General features: G+C 39.5%; 2 protein-coding genes across 2 annotated transcripts in view; one reads left to right on the forward strand and one right to left on the reverse strand.

Moving 5' to 3' along the window:
- The window catches only part of ADAM23 (ADAM metallopeptidase domain 23), a 171844-nt gene that overhangs the window by 135558 nt on the left and 9378 nt on the right, over nt 1-26908 (reverse strand). The gene's annotated exons all lie outside the window — the stretch shown is intronic.
- LOC116756755 (60S ribosomal protein L15-like) lies at nt 1731-18198 on the forward strand. Its single transcript, XM_032637670.1, has 2 exons — nt 1731-1767; nt 17612-18198. The coding sequence occupies exons 1-2, from the start codon at nt 1731-1733 to the stop codon at nt 18196-18198; spliced, it is 624 nt and encodes a 207-aa protein (XP_032493561.1).

Consider the following 26908-nt stretch of genomic DNA (forward strand, 5'->3'; position numbering starts at 1 on the left):
ATAAATCATGAGTTCTCTCTACTGAAAGTGTATTTGTAAAATTCCTCATGACCAGCCAAAGAAGAGAAGCTACATCTAATGTTATTGAGGGTCGGGGAGGGAGTCCCACTAAGATCTTCCTTAGTGATCACTCGGCAACCCAGGAGAACTTTGTAACAATACACTTTCACGATAAACCATCTTTGGACATTTATACCAACTGTCTTCTATACATTCACCCTCAGCGATTAACGTTGGCTGGATATTAAACTGACAATGCCAACTCAAGAGAGAGATGAAATCAAGCCTTCAGAGCTCTTGCTATTTGAAAATGAGTAAATCATTACAAGTATCACTAGAGCTATATTATTTGGCTTTCATATATTTTCTGAAAGATGAGTAAAAATACAATTCTGACAACAGTTACCATGGAAGCAGTTTCTTTCTGTTGTCTTTCCTGAATAGTAACATTTAATTTGATGCATTAATCTAGTAGCTGAGGTGTGATTCACCTTGTTCTTTTTCCTCATCGGTTTCTACATCACCAAACTGTGCATCTCCAAGGAGTGCATCTCTCACTGCTGACACTTTCATCATAAGCAAGAACAAATTCTGTCTTTCTAGCCAGAATTATTGAACACCCACTAAATAATTTAAATAAAAGAACAGAAGTAGGGTATAAGGTTTGGAAAACAAAAAACATCAAGCTCCATGCTTAATGGCTTTGACTCATTACCCGACAGGTTTTTTTTAATTTGCTTATATAACCTTAATACTTTCCTGAAAGGAAAAAGCCTTTGAGAGGCAGCTGTCCATGATGAGCCCTACTTTCTTGGCCTGTCTACTCTGGTCCTTGGAATGCTACGTACAATAGCCCAGTGGACTCAAGTCAACTCAAATATCTATGTAGAGCAAAAGAAGGTTCTTTCACTTGGATCTTTATGATGACCACATACAGATTAGTTAAGAATGAATGAGTCGGGCTTCCTTGGTGGCGCAGTGGTTGAGAGTCCGCCTGCCGATGCAGGGGACACGGGTTCGTGCCCCGGTGTGGGAAGATCCCACATGCCGCAGAGCGGCTGGGCCCGTGAGCCATGACCACTGAGCCTGCGCGTCCGGAGCCTGTGCTCCGCAATGGGAGAGGCCACAACAGGGAGAGGCCCGCGTATCACAAAAAAAAAAAAAAAAAAAAAAAAAAAGAATGAATGAGTCTAAAATACAGAATGAGAACTATGATACAGTAATTACACAGTCCACTTAAGCATTGTTACATACAGCAAACCATAAATGACATAGAGTAAATTCAAATATAAATTTCCAGATCTCCCTCATTAAAAAACAACTGGAAATGTATAACCAAGGGAGGTTAAGCAGACCTGTCCAGGCTAGATCTCTCTTCTCTTGAGTTACCTTGATTCTATTGACCTTCACTGGTGGAACCAACACTGTTCTTGCCCAGAACTGATTTGTATTGGGATCTCTAGACCAGCTCTGTTATTTCTATTTGAAGAAATGTTTCAGGCTCTGCTTATGAATTCATGGTAAATACATAGCTGTTTGACAACAGTATTCCTAAGAGTCTCTGCTTCCCTTAACTACCCTCTGCAAGATGTGGGTCACAAGTTCTGTGTCACTGGAGTGGAAACTCCTTTTGTCCACAGGAACCCAGCTCTGTCTACATCTATGGATTAGAAAGAGTTCTGTGTTTTCTGTGTCTGGCTCTGTCCTTTGCTCTGATCTTAGTTATGACCATGGATCGGTTGCATTCTGCCCTTTTGGATGCAAAGAGTAACTTTCAAACTGGGGGCCATGCCAAAAATGGATTTTCCCATTTTACAAAATTTTCCCATTTTACAAAATGCAGGTGCTATTAGGCTTCCTAAGTCACACCATTAAAGTGTGTTCCCGGATATAGAGGCTCACAACTGTCATGTAACACAATTTTACTCAAAACAAATATCATGTGCACTACGCATACCTTACTCAAAGTTAGATGTGGAAAAGCTAATATTGATGTGATCTCATTTTTTCTAACATGTTAGGAAAATGTTAGAAAAATTCTTCCATAGAATTCTTCAAAATGCCAACTGCACAGCCTGTAGTCACATTTTTTAAACTAGCATTTAGAATACTGACTGCTATGCAGAATATCCTGATTATTTTAGTAAGCAAATGATAGATCTCACTATGTCTACAGAATGTTTTAGGTTCATTAAAGCTCATTTTTATTTCCAAATGAGAACCTATAATAAGATGGAACCTTGAAGACGTACAAAAATAAAAATAGTACTTCGAAATACATCTACTTCCTCAGGTTATATGCGACCTCATTGGCTACTACATCACATATGAAATCATTTACTCATTCAACAAATAATTATTGTGTCTACCATGTTTCAAGCTGAAGCTTTGGTCTTCTGGAGTTTGCATTTTAGTATGTATTGAGGGGCCGTGGGGAGAAATAGAATCAACAAATAAATTTAAAGCAAGTTGGATGGTGATAAATGCTATAGGTAAAAGGAATAAAGTAAGTAAGAGGCAAAGGGAGTGTATAGTATAAAGAGGTGATAATATTAAATAGAGTGGACAGAGAAGAACTCTTTGAAAAGGTGACATTTGAGCAAAGACTGGGAGGTGAAGGAACGAGCCACATGGATATCTGGGGAAAGAGAATTCCTGGCAGAGGGAACAGTGGTTGCAAAAGTTGTGAGGCAGGAGCATACTTGGTATGTTAATGAATTGCAAGAAGGCCAGTTTGGGTCAAGTGGAGTTAGTCAAGGGGAGTGTCGTAGGCACTGAAGTTAGGGAAGCAACAGGGGGTCAAATGTATAGGACCTTGTAGGCCACTGTAAGAACTCTGCCTTTTATTCTTCATGAAATAGGAAGTCACTGAGGTTTTTGAGCTGAAGAGTGACATATCTGCCTTCCATTTTTCAAAGTTCACTCAGGCTGTTGCATTGACAATAGACTAAAGATGAGGGACCAAGGGAGAAAGCAGAAAGTCCAGTTAAGAGGCTGTTGCAATAATCCAAGCAGGAGTTGATGGTGGGTTGGACTTCAGTAGTAACAGTGGAATTGATGAGAAGTGGTCAGATTCTGGGTAGACAGTGAAAGCAGAGTCAACAGAGTTGCTAACAGATCAGTTATTGGTTATGAATGAAATAAGGGGACCAAGGAAATCGCCAGAAATTTTAGCCTAAACAACCAGAAGGAGTGAGCAATGTATTTGGATGGGGAACATGGCAGGAGGAAAAAGTGGCAGTGGGAAACCAGAACTTCTGTTTTAAATCTGTTAAGTTAGATATGCACATTATATATCCAAGTAGATATGTGGATTTTGCAGTTAGATATAAGCATATAGATATATCTTTTCATTAGCATTTACTGACTGACGATTAAATAAATGATTGAGCATATGAATGAATGAATAAATGAACGAATGCTGGGGATACAAAAAAATTCCAGTAAAAGAACTAACGAGGAAAAGTATCAATTCAGCAGATAACTTATTGTCTGAAATAACTTGGGCTTAAATGAGAAAGCTAAGATAACTGGGGAGAAAGGGGGCGGGAGAGAAGGGGACTATAGACGTCAGTACAAAGCAACCCACTCACTGGGTTTTACAATAACATTTTCTACTAAAACAATATCACTTTGCAACCCAAGAGGTATAATATGCACTACAAATTTCTCCAAAAGAATTCAAGTCTGGGGGGCGCCTTCAAGATGATGGAGGAGTAAAACGTGGAGATCACCTTCCTCCCCACAAATACATCAGAAATACATCTACATGTGGAACAACTCCTACAAAACACCTACTGAACTCTGGCAGAAGACCTCAGACTTCCCAAAGGCAAGAAACTCCCCCATGTACCTGGGTAGGGCAAAAGAAAAAAGGAAAAACAGAGACAAAAGAATAGGTACGGGACCTGAGACTCTGGGAGGGAGCTGTGAAGGAGGAAAAGTTTCTACACACTAGGAAGGCCCTTCGTGGGTGGAGACTGTGGGTGGCGGAGGGGGGAAGCTTCAGAGCCACGGAGGAGAGCGCAAGCAACATGGGTGCAGAGCGCAAAGTGGAGAGATTCCCGCACAGAGGATCGGTGCCGACCAGCACTCACCAGCCCTAAAGGCTTGTCTGCTCACCCGCCGGGGCAGGCGGGGGCTGGGAGCTGAGGCTCGGGCTTCGGTAGGATCCCAGGGAGAGGACCGGGGTTGGCGGCGTGAACACAGCCCGAAGGGGCTAGTGCACGACAGCTAGCCAGGAAGGAGTCCAGAAAAAAGTCTGGAGCTGCCTAAGAGTCAAGAGACCATTTTTTCGGGGTGCACGAGGAGAGGGGATTCAGAGCACCGTCTAAACGAGCTCCAGAGACAGGCACGAGCCGCGGCTATCAGCACGGACCCCAGAGACAGGCATTAGACACTAAGGCTGCTGCTGCAGCCACCAAGAAGTCTGTGTGCGAGCACAGGTCACTATCCACACCTCCCCTCCCGGGCGCCTGTGCAGCCCACACTGCCAGGGTCCCGTGATCCAGGGACAACTTCCCCAGGAGAACCCACGGCATGCCTCAGACTGTTGCAACGTCACATCAGCCTCTGTCACCGCAGGTTCGCCCTGCATTCCGTACCCCTCCCTCCCCCGCGGCCTGAGTGAGCCAGAGCCCCCTAATCAGCTTCTCCTTTAACCCAGTCCTGTCTGGTCAGGGAACAGACACCCTCAGGTGACCTACACGCAGAAGCAGGGCCAAATCCAAAGCTGAACCCCAGGAGCTATGTGAACAAAGAAGAGAAAGGGAAATCTCTCCCAGTAGCATTAGGAGCAGTGGATTAAATCTCCACAATCCACTTGATGTACCTGCATCTGTGGAATAAATAAATAGACAAAGAATCATCCCAAAATTGAGGCAGTGGACTTTGGGATCAACTGTAGACTGGGGATTTGCTTTCTGCATCTAATTTGTTTCTGGTTTTATGTTTATCTTAGTTTAGTATTTAGAGCTTATTATCATTGGTAGATTTGTTCATTGATTTGGTTGCTCTCCTCCTTTTTTAATTTGTTATATACATTTTTTTTTCCTTTTTTTCCTTTTGCTCTTTTTGTGGGTGTGTATCTGTATCCTTCTTTGTATGATTTTTCTGTATAGCTTTGCTTTTGCCATTTGTCCTAGGGTTCTGACTGTCTGTTTTTGGTTTCTGTTTTTTGGTTTTGGGGTTTTTTAAGTATAGTTTTTAGCACTTGTTATCATTGGAGGATTTATTTTTTGGTTTGGTTGCTCTCTTGTTTCTTTCTCTTTTTTTTATTACCCTTTTTATTTTTTATTTTAAAAATTTTTTTTATTTTAATAACTTTATTTTATATTCTTTATTTCTTTCTTTTTTTTCTCCCTTTTCTTCTGAGCCATGTGGCTGACAGGGTCTTGGTGCTCTGGCCAGTGTCAGGCCTGAGCCTCTGAGGTGGGACAGCCAAGTTCAGGACATTGGTCCACCAGAGACCTCCTGGCCCCATGTAACATCAAATGGCAAAAGCTCTCCCAGAGATGTCCATCTCCATGCTAAGACCCAGCTCCACTCAATGACCAGCAAGCTACAGTGCTAGACACCCTATGGCAAACAACTAGCAAGACAGGAACACAAACCCACCCATTAGCAGAGAGGCTGCCTAAAATCATAATAAGTCCACAGACACCCCAAAACACACCACCAGATGTGGACCTGCCCACCAGAAAGACAAGATCCAGCCTCATCCACCAGAACACAGGCACCAGTCCCCTCCATCAGGAAGCCTACACAACCCACTGAACCAACCTTACCCACTGGGAGCAGACACCAAAAACACCGGGAACTACGAACTTGCAGCTTGCAAAACGGAGACCCCAAAAAACGGTAAGTTAGGCAAAATGAGAAGACAGAAATACACAACAGATGAAGGAGCAAGGTAAAAACCCACCAGACCAAACAAATGAAGAGGAAATAGTCAGTCAACCTGAAAAACAATTCGGAGTAATGACAGTAAAGATGATCCAAAATCTTGGATATAGAATGGAGAAAATACAAGAAACGTCTAACAAGGACCTAGAAGAACTAAAGAGCAAACAAACAATGATGAACATCACAGTAAATGAAATTAAAAATTCTCTAGAAGGAATCAACAGCAGAATAACTGAGGCAGAAGAATGCATAAGTGACCTGGAAGATAAAATAGTGGAAATAACTACCACAGAGAAGAATAAAGAAAAAAAATAATAAAAAGAATTGAGGACAATCTCAGAGACCTCTGGGACAATACTGAACGCACCAACATTTGAATTATAGGGGTCCCAGGAGAAAAAGAGAAAAAACAGGGACTGAGAAAATGTTTGAAGAGATTATAGTGGAAAACTTCCCTAATATGGGTAAGGAAATAGTCAATCAAGTCCAGGAAGCACAGATAGTCCCATACAGGATAAGTCCAAGGAGAAACATGCCAAGACACATATTAAGCAAACTATCAAAAATTAAATACAAAGAAAAAATATTAAAAGCAGCAAGGGAAAAGCAACAATTAACATACAAGGGAATCCCCATAAGGTTAACAGCTGATCTTTCAGCAGAAACTCTGCAAGCCAGACAGGAGTGGCAGGACATATTTAAAGTGATGAAAGGGAAAAACCTACAACCAAGATTACTCTAGCCAGCAAGGATCTCATTCAGATTTGATGGAGAAATTAAAACATTTACAGATAAGCAAAAGCTAAGAGAATTCAGCACGACCAAACAAGCTCCACAACAAATGCTAAAGGAACTTCTCTAGGCAGGAAACACAAGAGAAGAAAAAGACTTACAATAACAAACTCAAAACAATTAAGAAAATGGTAATAGGAACACACGTATCGATAACTACCTTAAATGTAAATGGATTAAATGCTCCCACCAAAAGACACAGACTGGCTGAATGGATACAAAAACAAGACCCAGACATATGCTGTCTATAAGAGACCCACTTCAGACCTAGGAACACAAACAGACTGAAAGTGAGGGGATGGAAAAAGATATTCCACATAAATGGAAATCAAAAGAAAGCTGGAGTAGCAATTCTCATATCAGAGAAAATAGACTTTAAAATAAAGACTATTATAAGAGACAAAGAAGGACACTACATGATGATCAAGGGATCAATCCAAGAAGAAGAGATAACAATTGTAAATATTTATGCACCCAACATAGGAGCACCTCAATACATAAAGCAAATGCTAACAAGGAAACACAAGCTTTAAATGATACATTAAACAAGATGGACTTAATTGATATTTATAGGACATTCCATCTGAAAACAGCAGATTACACTTTCTTCTCAAGTGCTCATGGAACATTCTCCAAGATAGATCATATCTCGGGGTCACAAAGCAAGCCTTGGTAAATTTAAGAAAATTGAAATCATATCAAGTATCTTTTCTGACCACAATGCTATAAGACTAGACATCAATTACAGGAAAAAAATCTGTAAAAAATACAAATACATGGAGGCTAAACAATACGCTACTAAATAACCAAGAGATCACTGAAGAAACCAAAGAGGAAATCAAAAAATACCTAGAAACAAATCACAATGAAAACACGACGGCCCAAAACCTATGGAATGCAGCAAAAACAGTTCTAAGAGGGAGGTTTATAGCAACACCGTCCTACCTCAAGAAACAAGAAACATCTCAAATAAACAACCTAACCTTACACCTAAAGCAATTAGAGAAAGAAGAACAAAAGACCCCCAAAGTTAGAAGAAGGAAAGAAATCATAAAGATCAGATCAGAAATAAATGAAAAAGAAATGAGGGAAACAATAGCAAAGATGAATAAAACTAAAAGCTCGTTCTTTGAGAAGATAAACAAAATTGATAAACCATTAGCCAGACTCATCAAGAAAATAAGGGAGAAGACTCACATCAATAGAATTAGAAATGAAAAAGGAGAATTAACAGCTTACACTGCAGAAATACAAAGGATCATGAGAGATTACTACAAGCAACTGTATGCCAATAAAATGGACAACCTGGAAGAAATGGACAAATTCTTAGAAAAGCACAACCTTCCGAGACCGAACCAGGAAGAAATAGAAAATATAAACAGACCAATTACAAGCACTGAAATTGAGACTGTGATTAAAAATCTTCCAACAAACAAAAGTCCAGGACCAGATGGCTTCACAGGCGAATTCTATCAAACATTTAGAGAAGAGCTAACACCTATCCTTCTCAAACTCTTCCAAAATATAGCAGAGGCAGGAACACTCCCAAATGCATTCTACGAGGCCACCATCACCCTGAAACCAAAACCAGACAAAGATGTCACAAAGAAAGAAAACTACAGGCCAATATCACTGATGAACATAGATGCAAAAATCCTCAACAAAATACTAGCAAACAGAATCCAACAGCACATTAAAAGGATCATACACCACGATCAAGTGGGGTTTATCCCAGGAATGCAAGGATTCTTCAATATATGAAATCAATCAATGTGATACACCATATTAACAAACTGAAGGAGAAAAACCATATGATCATCTCAATAGATGCAGAAAAAGCTTTCAACAAAATTCAACACCCATTTATTATAAAAACTCTCCAGAAAATAGTCATAGAGGGAACTTACCTCAACATAATAAAGGCTATATATGACAAACCCACAGCCAACATCGTTCTCAATGGTGAAAAACTGAAAGCATTTCCACTAAGATCAGGAACAAGACAAGGCTGCCCACTCTCACCACTATTATTTAACATAGTTTTGGAAGTTTTAGCCACAGCAATCAGGTAAGAAAAAGAAATAAAAGGAATCCAAATTGGAAAAGAAGAAGTAAAGCTGTCACTGTTTGCAGATGACATGATACTATACATAGAGAATCCTAAAGATGCTACCAGAAAACTACTAGAGCTAATCAATGAATTTGGTAAAGTAGCAGGATACAAAATTAATGCACAGAAATCTCTTGCATTCCTGTACACTAGTGATGAAAAATCTGAAAGAGAAATTAAGGAAACACTCCCATTTACCATTGCAACAAAAAGAATAAAATAACTAGGAATAAACCTACCTAAGGAGACAAAAGACCTGTATGCATAAAACTATAGGACACTGATGAAAGAAATTAAAGATGATACAAACAGATGGAGAGATATACCATGTTCTTGGATTAGAAGAATCAACACTGTGAAAATGACTACACTACCCAAAGCAATCTACACATTCAATGCAATCCCTATCATACTACCAATGGCGTTTCTCACAGAACTAGAACAAAAGAATTTCACAATTTGCATGGAAATATAAAAGACTCCAAATAGCCAAAGCAATCTTGAGAAAGAAAAACAGAACTGGAGGAATCAGGCTCCCTGACTTCAGACTATACTACAAAGCTACAGTAATCAAGACAATATGGCACAAAAACAGAAATATAGATCAGTGGAACAGGATAGAAAGCCCAGAGATAAACCCACGCACATATGGTCACCTTATCTTTGATAAAGGAGGTAAGAATATACAATGGAGAAAAGACAGCCTCTTCAATAAGTGGTTCTGGGAAAACTGGACAGCTACATATAAAAGAATGAAATTAGAACACTCCCTAACACCATTCACAAAAACAAACTCAAAATGGATTAAAGACCTAAATGTAAGTACAAACACTATAATACTCTTAGAGGAAAACACAGGCAGAATGCTCTATGACATAAATCACAGCAAGATCCTTTTGGACCCACCTCCTAGGGAAATGGAAATAAAAACAAAAATAAACGAATGGGACCTAATGAAACTTTAATGCTTTTGCACAGCAAAGGAAACCATAAACAAGACGAAAAGACAACCCTTAGAATGGGAGAAAATATTTGCAAACGAAGCAACTGACAGAGGATTAATCTCCAAAGTATACGAGCAACTCATGCAGCTCAATATCAAAAAAATAAACAACCAAATCCAAAAATGGGCTGAAGACCTAAATAGACATTTCTCCAAAGAAGATATACAGGTTGCCAACAAACACATGAAAGGATGCTCAACATCACTAATCATTAGAGAAATGCAAATCAAAACCATAATGAGGTATCACCTCACACCGGTCAGAATGGCCATCATCAAAAAATCTACAAACAATAAATGCTGGAGAGGGTGTGGAGAAAAGGGAACCCTCTTGCACTGTTGGTGGGAATGTAAATTGATACAGCCACTATGGAGAACAGTACGGAGGTTCCTCAAAAATCTAAAAATAGAACTACCATACGACCCAGCAATCCCACTGCTGGGCATATACCCTGAGAAAACCATAATTCAAAAAGAGTCATGTACAACAATGTTCATTGTAGCTCTATTTACAATAGCCAGGACATGAAAGCAACCTAAGTGTCCATTGACAGATGAATGGATAAAGAAGATGTGGCACGTATATACAATGGAATATTACTCAGCCATAAAAGGAAACGAAATTGAGTTATGTGTAGTGAGGTGGATGAGCCCAGAGTCTGTCATACAGAGTGAAGCAAGTCAGAAAGAGAAAAATAAATACCGTATGCTAACACATATATATGGAATCTAAAAATAATAATAATGGTTCTGAAGAACCTAGGGGCAGGACAGGAATAAAGATGCAGACATAGAGAATGGACTTGAGGACACGGGGAGGGGGAAGGGCAAGCTGGTACGAAGTGAGAGCGTGGCATGGACGTATATACTCTACCAAATGTAAAATAGATAGCTAGTGAAAGCAGCCGCATAGCACAAGGAGATCATCTCAGTGCTTTGTGTCCACTTAGAGGGGTGGGATAGGGAGGGTGGGAGGGAGACGCAAGAGAGAGGGTATATGGGGATATATGTATATGTATAGCTGATTCACTTTGTTATACAGCAGAAACTAACACACCATTGTAAAGCAATAATACTCCAATAAAGATGTTAAAAAAAAGAATTAAAGTCCAAGAACATCATTTTCATATATCTTGTATATATGTGTTAAAATTACAAAAGAATAATTAGCAAATGAGGATGTTAGTTCTTTAACAAACCACACGGGTTCAAAGCATTAATGTATCTATACTAAGTATTCCTAAGAAACAATACAACGCTTATCATTGATTTCCCAAAAGTCATCTTCATATTCAGAAAGTCGTGCTATCTTAACTACTTTTAATATTTCAAACTGGTCACTGCTTTTAGGTATACATGGTCATATACCTCATTTTAGAAATTTTTAAAGGTATACACCTCGTGATTTTAATTTTCTAACTGTATCTACCAGCTTAGGGGCCTAATCTTTTTTTTTATTGGATTTTTCTTCTCTTTGTTAACAGGAAACATTTAGCCCATTCTCTCAATTTCTTAATTCCCCTGGAGAATTAAAACATACAACTTCTAAATATTTCTCTTTTTTATTTTTAACCATTTTTTAAATCGAAGTATAGCTAATTTACAAAGTTGCATTAGCTTCAGCTGTACAGCAAAGTGATTCAGTTATTTATATGTATCTTATATATATATGTGTGTGTGTGTGTGTATATATATATAAATTCTTTTTCAGATTCTTTTTCTATTACAGGTTATTACAAGACATTGAATATAGTTCCCTGTGCTATACAGTAGGTCCTTGTTGTTTATCTATTTTATACATAGTAGTGTGTATATGTTAATCCCAAACTCATACTTTATTTCCCCCTCACCAACCCCCACTATCCCCTCTGGTAACCATAAGTTTGTTTTCTATGTCTGTGAGTCTATTTCTGTTTTGTAAATAAGTTCATTTATATCATTTTTTTTAGATTTCACATATAAGTGATATTATATTTGTCTTTGTCTGACTTACTTCACTTAATATAATAATCTCTAGGTCCATCCATGTTGCTGCAAATGGCATTATTTCATTCTTTACTATGGCTAATATTCCACTGTATATACGTACCACATCTTCTTTATCCATTCATCTGTCAATGGACACTTAGGTTGTTTCCATGTCTTGGCTATTGTAAATAGTGCTGCTATGAACATTGGGGTGCATGTATCTTTGCGAATTACAGTTTTCTTTGGATACATATCCAGGAGTGGGATTGCAGGATCATATGGTAACTATTTTTAGTTTTTAAAAGAACCTCCATACTGTTCCGTAGTGGCTGCACCAATTTACACTTAGGGGTTTAACCTTAAATTGCAGAAATTAAGGTATATCCTCCATCCTACTAAATAATGTAGGTTTCTCAAAGTCTCTAACCAATTTAGTAATTAAAGTTCATATTGCAAAATCTAGGAATGAAAAGACTCAAGATCATTGTACAAATCTCTTCATTCCTACATCTTTTCCTTGGGCTGCTACTTAAGTTAGTAAATGACAGAAAGTAGACTTTTCCTCAACATACTTTTTTTTAAATCACAAAGCTCCTACTCCAATACTGCCAAACAATAAGAAGTAAAGCAATTTTTACAATTTTATTTTATTTCAATTATATTTATATCAAGTGACTTTTTTTTTACCTGAAATAAGCAAATAACTACATCAGGGCAGTATTTAATTAGTCATGACTAGCAAGGGCACAATGTTAGTACTACTTGATAAGTAGTCCAAAATAAAAACTGCTTACAGAATATGAAATTTTTTCCTAAAATATGACTATAATAAATTTAACACTTTCATTTTAGCCCCCCAAAAAGCCATTTAAATTGACTTCAAATCCTTCTTTGTGCCTTCCATTCCAGTTAACACTAAATTAGCCAGTTTCTCGCAAAATAAAAATTATAGAATCTGCAAGAATGTTGTAGTACTTACATCAGGGCAGCAAAACGAAGCTTGCCAGCTCAGTGTGCAACCAGATTTATGTAGGAAGAGCATACATGTTAAGGGACAGAAAGATAACATTTCCCATTTTCCTAACCTGTAGGTTTACAAGTTCTATTACAGGGTCTGCCAACCTCTGCACTATTGACATTTTAGGCTGAGTACATCTTTGATGTGGGTCGGGGTTGGGGGCTGTCCTGTACACAGTGGTATGTTTGGCAGCATCCCTGGCCGCTACCCACGAGATGCCAGTAGCATCCCATCCCCATCTCGACATCCAAAAATATCTCCCGACATTGTTAAATGTCCCCTGGGGAATGTAAAACTGTCCATGGTTGAGAACCCTTGATCTATATGTTCAGTAGATATAAGAATATACATAGATTCCTCTAGATGTGTTGCCTTTACACAAAATTTAACCTTAATTTCAAAGCTCACTGCCAATTGTCACCAAAGCCCTTGAAACAAAACAACAGGAAGCAACCAGTACCATCAGAAAAGGGGAGTATGGTTCTCTCAAAAGTTAAAGGTTATCCATCTGATAAGAAGCAAATTCTTAAAAATTTGTACCCATAAAAATTCCCCCAAATTAAACTACAGGCTTAAATCTGTTAAATGAGCTCATATGTATTCTTCAAAAAAAAAAAATGAAGAAAGAAATACTGCAACTATCTGCACACTCCAGAAATTTGATCTTTTAAAAGGTTGCCTAATGTTGGGGGTTTTTTTCCTTCCAAAGTGGCAGCTTCTTATTATCTTTTGAAATGTCATTTTGTGACTCAAAAGAAAACAACTGTAATTTAAACAGCAAGAAATGAGGGGGAATAAGTCTGTACGTGGCCTCTGTTTGGAAGTTACTAAGCTGTCTTCCCATGATTTTAATGTAATATGCTTTCTCCAGGGGTGTAAACCCCAGGTCTCTAAATATCATTTATATGTTGGTGGCTCCCACATTTCCATCATATCCTGACCCGCCCCTGAGGCCAGGGCCAACTCGCCCATCGACTTATCTGTATGAGGACCAACTGTCCACTTGAAGGGGACAGGTTCAGTTTTCTCTTAGCCTCCTTTCCTCCCCAGCCTTTCCCATATTGGAAAATAGTAGCACTATTCCCCAGGAAAAAGCCTTATTGTCATTCTTGACTCCTATATTAATTTCCTATTACTGCTGTAACAAATTTCTATGACTTTGTGACTTAAGACAATACAAACAATTTTCTTACACTTCTGGAGGTCAAAAGTCCAAAATCAAAGTCTAGAGCCTAAACTGAAGGTGTCAGCAGGGCAGTTTCTCTGGGCGGGGCTCTAGGAGAAAATCTGTTTCCTTACCTTTTCCAGCTTCTAGAGGCTGCCTGTATTCTGTGGCTTGTGAACTGTACACAAATATTGAAGAAGTCTATTCTAGCAGACCCAACCTGACTGAAAATCCAGATATAGAAATGTTTACAGATGGGAGAAGCTTCATAGACCAGGGACTCTGAAAGGCTGAGTACGTAGTAGTAATTCATCAGGAAGCCTTAGAAGTGGAAGCCCTCCTTCCGGGTACATCTGTCCAAGAGGCAGAGCTCATAGCCCTCAAGAGGGCCCTGTGCCTTGGGGCTAAATAAAAGGTCACCATTTATACTGATTCTAAGTATGCCTTCTCTGTCGTGCATGCACATGGGGCCATATGGGAAGAGAGGGGTCTAACCAACATCAGGAAGAAAAGAAGTTAAACACGCGGAGGAGATACTGGCCTGATTAGGCTCTGTTATAATGATGGAAGAAGTAGCCATAGTACATTGCCTGGGCCCCCAAAAGACTGATAGTTATATAGCTACAGGAAATAATTTGGCTGATCAGCGCACAAAACAGGCAGCCAGACCAAAACTCCCCATCTTAAGGCCCTAGCACTCATTCCACATATGGACCTATCCCTGTTTAAACCTCAGTGTTGGGAAATGGATCTAGAGAAAGCAGACGAAGGGGAATTTCACGCTGCCTTGAGGCTTAGATGATCAGTACCAAACAACCAAAGAAGGCTGGATTTATAATGAACAGGGACTAGTGCTTATACCTGAGCATTTAATGGAAAGCGTTATTACCCATCTACATCAAGGAAACCATTAGGGGCGTGACCTAACCAATCACTGGCTACAGAAGTTTATTTTTGGTCCACAAAAGCAAAGGACCGACGAAAGGGTAATGCAAAATTGCCTGATCCGGCCAGAAACAATCCAAAAATCAGTCCGCCCCCAATAATAAAAGGGGTGCAAAAATGAGGGACAGAACCAGGAGATGGTTGGCAAATAGACTTGACTGTTATGCCCAAAGCCATGAGAAATTACAGATATCTGCTGGTATTTGTAGACACCCTCACAGGACTCATTAAATTTTGTATTTGTTGTCTGTCTCATACATTTAAAAGGCCTCCCCACACGCATGATCATTGCCTAAGACTTAAGAGTTCAAGGTGGGACTTGTGAATATTTACAATTAAGTGCAAAACAATTTCATCCCTCTTATAAAAATCCATGCTCCTAATCAGCAGGAAGCACCTACAGTGATATCACCCTATTTCCTTCAAGATTGAGGAATGTGTAAAGAAATATGGGGAAATTGAAACAGCACATAAAACACTGACCAGCTTAAAATGGCTTTGCTTCCTTAAAACAGGTTGTTGATTGTTTAAACCTGTAGTTATTTTACAGAGACAGCACTGTGCGTGTGCAAGACGGGAACCCACGGCTCCAGGATGGCCCCGGAACGAAGAATCTTGAGTTTGCAAAACTCAAAGAATAGAAATGTTGCCACTGGAGTCCTTTACAAAGTGAGAAGTCCTTCAATAAGGAAAATCGGCTTCCAGATGGACTGATTTGAGACTAGCCAATCAGCTTTTGCCAAGTTCGTCCTTACATTTTGCCCTGAACCCTGGATGGCAGAGACAGATTTGAGTCCTGCTTTCTGTCCCCTTGCTGGTCAACCTCGTAATAAAGCTCTTTCTTTCCTCCAAAGCCAGCGCCATAGTACTGGCTTCTGTACACGTCGGGCAGCCAGCTTGGTAACAATCCTTCCTTGCATCTCTCCAACCTCTGTTTCCGTCATGACATCTCCTTCTCTGACTCTGAGTGCTGTAAGGACCCTGTGATGACACTGCCCACTCAAATATTCCAGGATAAACTCCCCATCTCAAGATCTTTAACTTAATCACATCTACAAAGTCTATCCTGCCATGTGAAATATTGTGATTTATAAGAAACATGTACATTTGGTCAGATGACCAAAATATTTTTTCATATATGCTTGATCTTCATCCACAGTTCCTGGCTCACAGCTCCCTGGGAATTTCCTGGGCAATAAGAGCAATAGGAGAATATTTTGTCATAATATTTGGTCTCTGTCCTTAGTTCCTGAAAGTACTTCAGAGCCATAAAGGTGTCCTGTTATTCATAACAAGCACTTTTTCACCACAACTAAGTTTTTGTTAATGAGATGACTTTTGGAAAGCACCTAAGGATGGGGGCTGGCTGCTGGGGAACCAACCTGGAAGGGAGAGTTGGAACTTTTAGTTCCACCCTTTGACCTCTGGGGAAGGGAGAGAGGCTGGAGGTTCAATGGCCAATGATTTCATCAACGAGTCCTATGCAATGAAGCCTCCATAAAAACAACAGGAAAAGGAGGTTCAGAGAGCTTCTGTTGGTGAACACACGGAGATTCGGGGAGAGTGGTGTGCTCAGAGAGGGCATAAAGGCTCCACACCCTTTCCCCATACCTTGCCCTCTGTATCTCTTCTGTGTAACTGTTCCTGAGTTGTATGCTTTTATAATAAACCAGTGATCTAGTAAGCAAAATGTCTCTCTGAGTTCTGTGAGTTGCTCTAAGCAAATTAATAGAACCCAAGGAGGAGTTCATGGGAACCTCTTATTTTTTATTTTTTGCGGTACGTGGGCCTCTCACTGTTGTGGCCTCTCCCGTTGCGGAACACAGGCTCCGGACACACAGGCTCAGCAGCCATGGCTCATGGGCCCAGCCACTCCGCAGCATGTGGGATCCTCCCGGACTGGGGCACGAACCCGTGTCCGCTGCATCGACAGGCGGACTCTCACCCACTGCGCCACCAGGGAAGCCCTGGGAACCTCTTATTTACAGCCAGTCAGTCAGAAGCACAGGTGATAACCTGGGTTTGCAACTGGCATCTGAAGTGGGGGGGAGAGGGGCAGTCCTTTAGGACCGAGCCCTTAGCTTGTGGGATCTGACACTAACTCCAGGTAAATAATGTCAGAACTGAGTTGCAGTCTCAGATACCCTGCTGGTGTCCTGAGAATTGCTTGCTGCTTTGGGAAACCTCCTCCACACATTAGAATCTGGTGATCAGAACCACCTTTTACCACCACGTAAGGTAACATATTCACAGTTTCTGGGATTAGGATGTGGGCATCTTTGGGAGGCCATCATTCTGTCTGTCATGATTCCTCTCCTTTTCTAACTCACCCATCCCACCACATCATCAACAATCTGGAGGCTCCACCCCTAAAATATACCCCAAATCAACTACTTCCCTGTAATTCCTCTGCTACCATCTTAGTGCAGGGCCACACAGACTCTGCCCTGGACAACTGTGAGCATCTCTTAACTGGTCCCCTTGCTGCCACTCTTGCCCCTCTGCAGTCCATCTATAAAGCTGCCAGAATGATGTTCTTAAAATATAAACCATGTAATGTGATTGCCTTGTTTAAAACTCATCAGTGGTTTCCCACGATAACCAGAACAAAATTCTAATAGATACTTCATCCTCTGGTCCCTTCTTACCTTTAAAAAATAATAGAGCCTTTTCGTTTGGCGGCAGCCATCAGGTGAGCCGAGATAGGCACTTACAAGTACATCCAGGAGCTATGGAGGATGAAGCAGTCGGACGTGATGAGCTTTCTGCTCAGGGTGCGCTGCTGGCACCGGGCCCCGCGCCCCACCCGGCCCGACAAGGTGCGCAGGCTGGGCTACAAGGCCAAGCAAGGTTATGTGATATATCGCGTTCGCGTGCGCCGCGGAGGCCGCAAACGCCCGGTCCCGAAGGGCACCACCTACAGCAAGCCCGTCCACCATGGCGTCAACAAGCTCAAGTTTGCCCGGAGCCTTCAGTCTGTTGCCGAGGAGCGAGCGGGACGCCACCGTGGGGCCCTGAGGATCCTGAATTCTTACGGGGTGGGTGAAAATTCTACGTACAAATTTTTTGAGGTTATCCTCATTGATCCCTTCCATAAAGCTATCAGAAGAAACCCTGACACCCAGTGGACCACCAAACCAGTCCACAAGCACAGGGAGATGCGGGGACTGACGTCTGCAGGCAGGAAGAGCCGCGGCCTCTGCAAGGGCCACAAGTTCCACCACACGATCGGTGGTTCTCGCCGCGCGGCCTGGAGAAGGCGCAATACTCTCCAGCTCCACCGCTACCGCTAATATAAGTAACGTTTGTAAAATCCTCACCTAATAAACAGTTTAGGACATCCACGTCTGCTTAAAAGTGTTTTTTAATCTGTCTGTTAAATCTAGTTGTCTGCAGATTGCTTCATTGAATGCACTGTCAAATTCTGAAAGGTAAAGTGCAATAATGTTTGAAGATTTTAAGTGATGGTGTGTCTTGTTTCTAATAAGGGAAAAATGCCTTTGTTTTTTGCTTTATTAGGCAGTTGATATGTCCGTGTGTAAGATGCTGTCTGGTAACAATAGATGTAAAATTCTGTAAAAGAGGAGTGCAGAAACTAGCCGTGTAGATTTGTTGGTGCATGTGATGAAACCTACAGCTTTATTGGGGTGATGCAATGCTCTGCTGGTTTACTCTAAAGTGGCTGTTTTATGGAGTTTGGCAAGGACAAACTTTAAATTGGGTTTTCCTTGGAAATGTAAAGGATGTCGTGATCCTTTATCATGATCATAATGCCGAAAAATAAAGTTGACTAGGGCCCACGTTTTTAGACTTAATGTGCTATTCCATATGTAACTGGCTGCTGCCAAAAGGCGGAAAGTAAAGGAATGCCACCATTTTTTAAGAGAATTGAATAAACCTGTTGCAAGATGTTTCTCTTACAAATTGAAACAAATCCTGGTTAACCTAAATTAAATTGCCTTGGCCTCGATGGTACCACTGAAGTTCCCATAAAAGGTGGGAGCTCCTGGTTCAGTCCCGTGACTGATCTGTAGAATACTTAACTTCATGCAAAATAGTCATGGTATTGACACTAGTGTATATTGAAACTGATGGAAATTGAACATTGGGTATATGAGGAGGGAGTTTTTAACCCTAAGATTTGTAAGCTAGTGATGCTAGGATTGGGAAATTGGTGTTCATAAGGTCCCTTTCAAGTGTGGGAGGATAGAAGGGGCTTGGATCAAATTTTTAAATGTTTTATTTTTAGTATTAGTTTGTGACCCATTATGAAATGTAAGCCACCTCGGGGAAAATTGGGTTGGTTTTATTTAAACGTAACATTGCTAAGTCTAATCAGTGTTATCTTGGGTCAAGCCACTTTATGCATTCCCATAAGGCTACGAAGAAGAGTCGTGTAGTTGGGGTCAATACCAGTTCAGTTGGTTTCCGAAAAATAATAATAATAATAATAATAGAGAAGAAATAATGCAATTTTTTTCCTTCACAAAATTTCTCTCCATCCCTCACTTCCATGGCTTTGCATGCTGACAGCAGCTCTCAGCAGCTCATCAAAGGGAGGCACATGTGTTTGAGCTGTCCTTCTGGGTCTCCCCAGACGTAGAAGACAGCAAATTACCATATAATTCTAAACCTATGCCCTCCCTCTCCAAGTCTGTTTTAACTGTACACTCCTGCTAAAACTACCAGAAAAGGTAAAATATACAAGAAATGAAAATCAAGAGATAGAGGGAAGAAAGGAAGGAGCACAACATAGTATAATATATTCTTCACATTTCGTAACAGGCAGACAAAAGATGTCTTAGATTGATGGATCTAAAAATAGTGCAGATAAATTATTTAACATTAAGAGAGCTAAAAATAAAAGCTTTTTTATTCCTTCGGGGAATGATGGGAGAGAGACTTACACTTTTCATTTTATTTTTTATGAACTCTGAATTCTTTGACCATGTAAATAAATATAGTAAAGCAGCTACTAATTTTGCACAAATATTTACATTAATTTTACCCATGAGGGTGTGCATGTTTATATATGCACATTGGTCATCAGTTTTTCACCTATTGTAACATTTCTTCCCTCTGATTCCCAACACTGTTCTTTGGAATTCCCCCACCGGAAACCGTCCCACCAAGGACTTCTTGCTAATAAATCAAAGGGCTCTATGACCCCACTAGCAACCTCTCTGTGGAAAATTGTTCCCTAGGCCCTCTTCTGCCTCTGTTTCCCAAAAGCTCTTTCCTCCCTGAATCATCTCACACCAACTACTTCTGGAGCCAGCTATTCTTCTCACACTTTCAAATAATGAGTTTACACTTTATAATTCCTAGTCTTTTTCCAACATGCCAGAATCTCAGGAAGCTGCTACTCCAAAAATGCAGGCATTGCGTGGAATAATAAACAATCCCTAATTCAACCACCAGTATACGTATTTCATTGCCTCTTATGAACGCCCAGTCACCTCTCATTGGAGGATATTTCACAGAATTTTAGGATCAATAAAGGGTTGGAGAGAACAAACTCACCCACATCAAAATAGCCTGAGATATAAAAATGCAAACCACTGGACCCCATACAGACCTACTAACTTAAAATATTTTCAACAACCTCCCCAGGTAGTTCCCATGCACACAAAAGCTTGAGATTCCCCAAATCAACCCAATCTAATTATTTCTGAAATGAAGAAAGTTAAATCCAGAGAGTAAATGACTTGTCCAAAATTGCCCACTTAATACGCAACCAATTCATTATTCTAGTCATACATATTCCGGTACCCTTTTAAAGGAACCTGTGAGATAAAACATGCACTAGAAAGAAACTACCTCAACATAATAAAAGCCACATAAGAAAAACCCACAGCTAACATCATACTCAATTAAGAGAAACTGAAAGCTTTTCCTCTAAGACCAGGAACAAGACAAACATGCCCACTATTTTTTTTTTTTTTTTTTAAACATGCCCACTTTTGCCACTTCTACTCAACATAGTATTGGAAGTCCTAGCCGGAACAATTAGGCAAGAAAAAGAAATAAAAGGCATGAAAACTGGGGGGGTGGGGGGAGGAAAAACATAAAATTATCACGGTTTATAGATGACAGGATCTTATATAAAGAAACCCTAAAGATTCCACTAAAAAAAAATCCTATTAGAACTAATAAATGAATTCAGCAAAGTTGAAGGATATAAAAAGCAACACAGAAAACTTAGTTTCATTTTTATACACTAACAATGCAAAATCGTAAAAGGAAATAAAGACAGCAATTCTATTTACAACAGCATCAAAAAGAAAAAGTACTTAGGAATAAACTTAACCAAGAAGGTGAAAGACTTGAACTCTGAAACTCTAAAACATTGATAAAAGAAATTAAATAAAACGCAAATAAATGGAAAGACACCCCATATTCATGGACTGGAAGATGTCAGTACTACCCAAAGTAGTATTGTTAAGATGTCAATACTACCCAAAGCAATCTACAGATTCAGTGCAATCTCTGAATTAAAATCCCAATGATACTTTTGCATGAATTGAAAAATCCATCCTAAAATTCATATGGAATCTCAAGGGACCCTGAATAGTCAAAACAATCTTGGAAAAGAACAAAGGTGAAGGTCTCACACTTCCTGATTTCAAATTTTACTACCAAGCTACAATAATCAAAACAGTATGATAGTGATATAAAGATAGACATAAAGACCAATGGACTAAAGAGCCCAGAAATAAACCCTCGCATATATGGTCAAATGATTTTCAGTGAGGGTGCCAAGACCATTCAACAGGAAAAGGACAGTCTTTTCAACAAATGGTGATGGAAGGAAAACTGGATGTCCACATGAAAAAAAAATGAAGCTGGACCCTTACACCATATAGAAAAATTAATTAAAAGTGAATCAAGCGCTTAAACATAAGCCTTAAAACTATAGAACTCTTAGAAGAAAATATAGGGGAAAAGCTTAATGACACTGGATTTTGCAATGATTTCTTGGCTATGACACCAAAAGCACAGGCAACAGAAGAAAAAAATAGATAAGTTGAACTTCATCAAAATTAAGAACTAAATTTTAAGAGTAAAATATCAACTCACAGAATAAGAGAAAAACATATCTGATAGGGACTGATATTCAGAAAGTATAAAGAACTCCTAAAACTCAACTAGAAAATAAACAACGTGATTTTAAAATGGGGAGAGAATTGAATGGACATGTCTCCAAGAAAGATATACAAATGGCCATAAAGCAAATGAAAAGGTGTTCAATGTCACTAACCATCAGAAAAATGCAAATCAAAACCACAATAAGATACTATTTCACATCCACTAGGATGGCTGTTATTAAAAAAAAAAAGTGTTGATATGAATGTGGAGAAATTGGAACTCTTGTGCATTGCTGGTGGGAATGTAAAACAATGCAGCTACTATGGAAAATGTTATGGTCATTCCTCAAAATATTAAGAATAGAATTACCATATAATCCAGCAATTCCACTTCTGGGTATATACCCAAAAGAACTGAATGCAGAGACTCAAACAGATTTTATATATCCATGTTCATAGCAGCATTATTCATAATAGCCAAAGATGGAACAGCCCAAGTATCCATCAACAAATGAATGGGTAAGCAAAATGTGGCATGTACATAAAATGGAATATTATTCAGCCTTAAAAAGGAAAGAAATTTTGATACATGCTACAACACGGATGAATCCTGAAGCCATTATGCTAAGTGAAATAAGTCAGTCAAGAAAAGACAAATACTTTATGATTCTAGTTATATTAGGTATCTAAGATAGTCAAATTCACAGAGACAACAACTAAAATGTTGGTTGCCAGAAGCCAGGGAGAGGGAGGAATGGGGAGTAAATATTTAATAGGCACAGTTTCAGTTGGAGAAGATGAAAAGCATTCTGGAGATGGACGGTGGTGATAGCTGCACAATAATGTAAATATACTTAATACCCAGAAATGTCCACTTAAATGGTGGAAATGGTAAATTTTATGTTATATCTATTTTACCACAATAAAAAGAATTAACATGCAAAAACTGAACGACTCATCTTTCTTTCTCTTAAACATTATTTAAAACAAATAAGATTTGTTTTATTCATCTAACAAATAGCAAATCTCAGCTTCCAGCAAAACATCTCCAAATACTCCTTTTGAGCAATTTTCTTCTCAGAGCTTCAGCTTATACCCCCCTTCCTGTGATCATCCACTCCCCGTGAAATCCAATGGTTACAGTACAATGTTTCCTTTAGCTCTGATATTAAGAGCTCCCTCCGAAAATTCTGTGAAGGCTCCTGTCCCCACTATGAAGCTTGTCTCCTTTGGCCTCAAGCAATTTCCCCAGCTAGCAAAGAAAGCACTGCTCTTCATGCAAGTAAAAACTGTGGCACTGCTTCAACAGCAATAACCCTTCTCTTATTCAGCCCACTGTCTGCTGACCTCAGAAGCATCATCTATCTTTTCTCAAATAAGTAATAAAGTATAATCTTTTGACAAGCCATTGACACATCAAAAGCATTTTTGCACAGTACAAGGTAATCTTGAACTTGTCACAAGGTCAACAAATATGTTTGGGTGTTATTCTTGTTTTGTGTTTTATTGTTACAATAAAAAAATATTCCATTTTAATTGTATGGTCTATGGTTTGAAAATAGGAAAAATCAAAAAACTTTAATTAAAATGTGAATGGGACAAAGTAGGTAAACCTATTTTTTATAATATTTTTAAGCCATGAGTCAAAGTGATGTTTAAATCTTATTAGTTTTCCTAAGTTGTGTGTTTAAACACACAAACATAAAGAGCACTTCCTGCTATCAAGTTAATAACTAGCAGTAGTTTAGTTTTCGTCAGTGACTACATTATGATTAGGAGAGAAAAAAAGTCACGCTGGGGCTTCCCTGGTGGCGCAGTGGTTGAGCGTCCGCCTGCCGATGCAGGGGACGCGGGTTCGTACCCCGGTCCGGGAGGATCCCACATGCCGAGCGGCTGGGCCCGTGAGCCATGGCCGCTGAGCCTGTGCGTCCGGAGCCTGTGCTCCGTGACAGGAGAGGCCACAACAGAGAGAGGCCCGCGTACCGCAAAAAAAAAAAAAAGAAGAAAAGTCACTCTGAGTGAGATGGGAAGGAAGCTCTTGCAGGTTATTGAGCTGAAGAGTGGCATGATCACAGTTAATATTTAAAAGAATCACTTTGCCTGAAGTGTGTAAAACAGACTAGAGCCAGACTGACAGGAATAGGACAAAAGCAGGGATAAGAGGTAGGAAGATATTTTAATAATACAAGCGAGAGGTAATGGTAGATTAGACCAGGTTGGCAGCAATGGAGACAGTGAGAAATGGTCAGATTCTGAACAGCTCTGAAGGGAGAACCAACAAGATTTCATGGCTTGGGGTAATGCTTAAAAGAAATAGAAGGGTTGAGTCTCTTGAGCTTAGCTGGAAGAAGGATCTTCTATTTAGTCAAATGGGAAGAACGTGGAAGTAGCAGGTTCGGGTAGGAGATATTAGAATCAAAAGGTCTGTTTTGGGGCTTCCCTGGTGGCGCAGTGGTTGAGAGTCCGCCTACCGATGCAGGGGACACGGGTTCGTGCCCCGATCCGGGAAGATCCCACATGCCGCGGAGACGCTGGGCCCGTGAGCCATGGCCGCTGAGCCTGCGCGTCCGGAGCCTGTGCTCCGCAACGGGAGAGGCCACAGCAGTGAAAGGCCCGTTTACGGAAAAAAAAAAAAAGTTCTGTTTTGGATGTGTTAAGTGTGAGTTGCCTATTAGATATCCAAGTGGAGATACAAGATAAATAGCTGGATACGTAGTCTGGGTATCAAGGGAGAGATTATGCTCTCTGTGAAAGAACCAAGATTTTTAAATGTTACACAACAAAGAAGTGTTTCACACAAATTAATCAAATAAGTTCCCAAACTTTTAACACATTAGGGTGTTAAAAACATGTCAGGGGAAAGCCAGAAATTCTAGAAAACTAAAGTGGAAAAACAATGTAAGATCTGATAAACAGGATAGTTTATAAATATACTATTCAGGTAATGATCCTAAAGTGTATCACCAGATCTTAAAAGGATTAATGTCCCAAATAAAAGAATTTTAAAAATACAGATATATTTCTTTAGAAAGGGAAAAAAAATAGTTAACTATTTCCAAAAAAATGTTTCATGCACTGTTGCAAAGCCAGAAAATAACAAGACAGCATCATCCCAATGTCCCACTAGTTCTGAAGGGAACAAGTGATTGCTTTTATGCTGCCCAGGAGTGATAAGTGCCTCTGACTATGGTCTGAACATTCTACAGAGATGAAAGTCCACTACATTGTACAGGGCAGACCATAGTAATGAACAAGAGTTCACTAACTATTTTTAGCGATGATTTATAAGAGAAGGGGAGTCAGTGTGTGAACTTGGTTAAGGCAGTTAAGAGGCAAAGCCCAAAATTTCACTTAAATGGTTAAAATGGTAAATTTCATGTTATATCTATTTTACCACAATAAAAAGAATAAAAAAAACTTGTTTTATTGCTGTGAGGACCATGTGAGATTATAGATATGAAAATGCCTCAACAAAACCATTTAGGTTCACTGCAAAGTGAATATTGTATTTGTTACTACCAGTGTATTGTTGAGTGAGTACAGGTTGGTTTAATGCATTCTATCTTCTTAGCTGAAAAAGCAAAGGGCAAGGAGGCACATGCAGGATGGAAGACTCCTCTAAGTGTTGATTGATTTATATCATTAGTGGAGGCCATCTGCAACACGACTATTAACTATTATGGTATATGGTATTCACAAGCCTGCTTGCAATTAAAAGACAGCACAAAGCACCCAATTAAGTGATCCAGACTACAACTTGATATAGCAAATTTCTGAACATCCACAATAAGGGAAAGGAAGCACTGGAACAGATATTAGAATTCAGTAGATACTCAAAAATGAATGGCTCTGAAATGTTTTGTATGATATGCCTCTAGGTGTGCTTAGATTTGACTTCTAAAATTAATCTTTAGCCCCACTGAGGGCAGGAGGAGGTGGTCCAAGGGCATGTGATTATCTTGTTCCCCGTCCCGCCTAGGATTTAAAATGTGCCAGAATGACTGCCTCATGTGGACACTGCCATGCAAATAAGAAAGAGATGAATGTCCCCAGCTATATAATAATAGATCAAAGCTAAAGGGCAATACAGTCACTGGTTGTAGGCTCCCATTTACACTTCTCTGTTCATTGGTTTGTTTGAACTTAACTCTCTGTAATTAGTGTCTATCAGTAGAGGAGATTTATTTGAATTTCTATCCATTCCATGTCTAAATAGAAAGCTTTGAGAACATTTAGCGTTAAGGTAGTTCTTGTTGTCTAATAAACAGCTTTTACAACAGACTTGAACATAGATTTCGAATTCACTAATTTGTAATGCTCCAGATGAGGAAAGTAGCCTCTGTCTACTCTTTAACCAGAGAAGACAACAATATAACAGAACCTCATTTGGAGCATGGAGCTAATTCACAGGTCTGGCTCTGTCCAGACTGGGTACCCAGTGATGGAGGATGCACCACTCACATACTCTGTGAAATGCGAAAACTGCATCTTGATTTGCTGTGAAAGAACGTAATTGCTTTGAACTTCTCATTATTCTAACTAAAATAATTGGATCTACCCTTTTATAATAGAATTCCTAGCATCGGATTTGATTAAAATTGTACTGAATTTATATAAATTCTAAACACAAAAACTCCTTTGTAAAATTGCAAAATTCAGAGGCTAGGTGGATTATGAGTGAATGAATTATGTGAATGAATGAGTCTTTCATAAGACCATGGATACCCACATCATCTGTGAATTGAATACTTTGTGTGAATAAAGCTTTATGATTACATACATACATATTTGAGAGGAATAAAATAGCTTCATTCAGAAAACTTATTCTCTAGGAGAATTAATTACTCAGATCCTAAAGATGGAGAGGAAGGACCTCCTGAAGCAGGAATTTAACCATAGTTGAACCTAAAACAAA

Source organism: Phocoena sinus, chromosome 7, assembly GCF_008692025.1.
Source record: "Phocoena sinus isolate mPhoSin1 chromosome 7, mPhoSin1.pri, whole genome shotgun sequence".
Classification (NCBI taxonomy): Eukaryota; Metazoa; Chordata; class Mammalia; order Artiodactyla; family Phocoenidae; genus Phocoena; species Phocoena sinus.

Bases quoted from the DNA above. Each gene is read 5' to 3' on its own strand.
- LOC116756755 (XM_032637670.1), top strand. From the start codon at position 1,731: ATGGATCGGTTGCATTCTGCCCTTTTGGATGCAAAGA. The intron at 1,768-17,611 runs GTAACTTTCAAA...GAGCCGAGATAG, and splicing joins TGCCCTTTTGGATGCAAAGA to GCACTTACAAGTACATCCAG.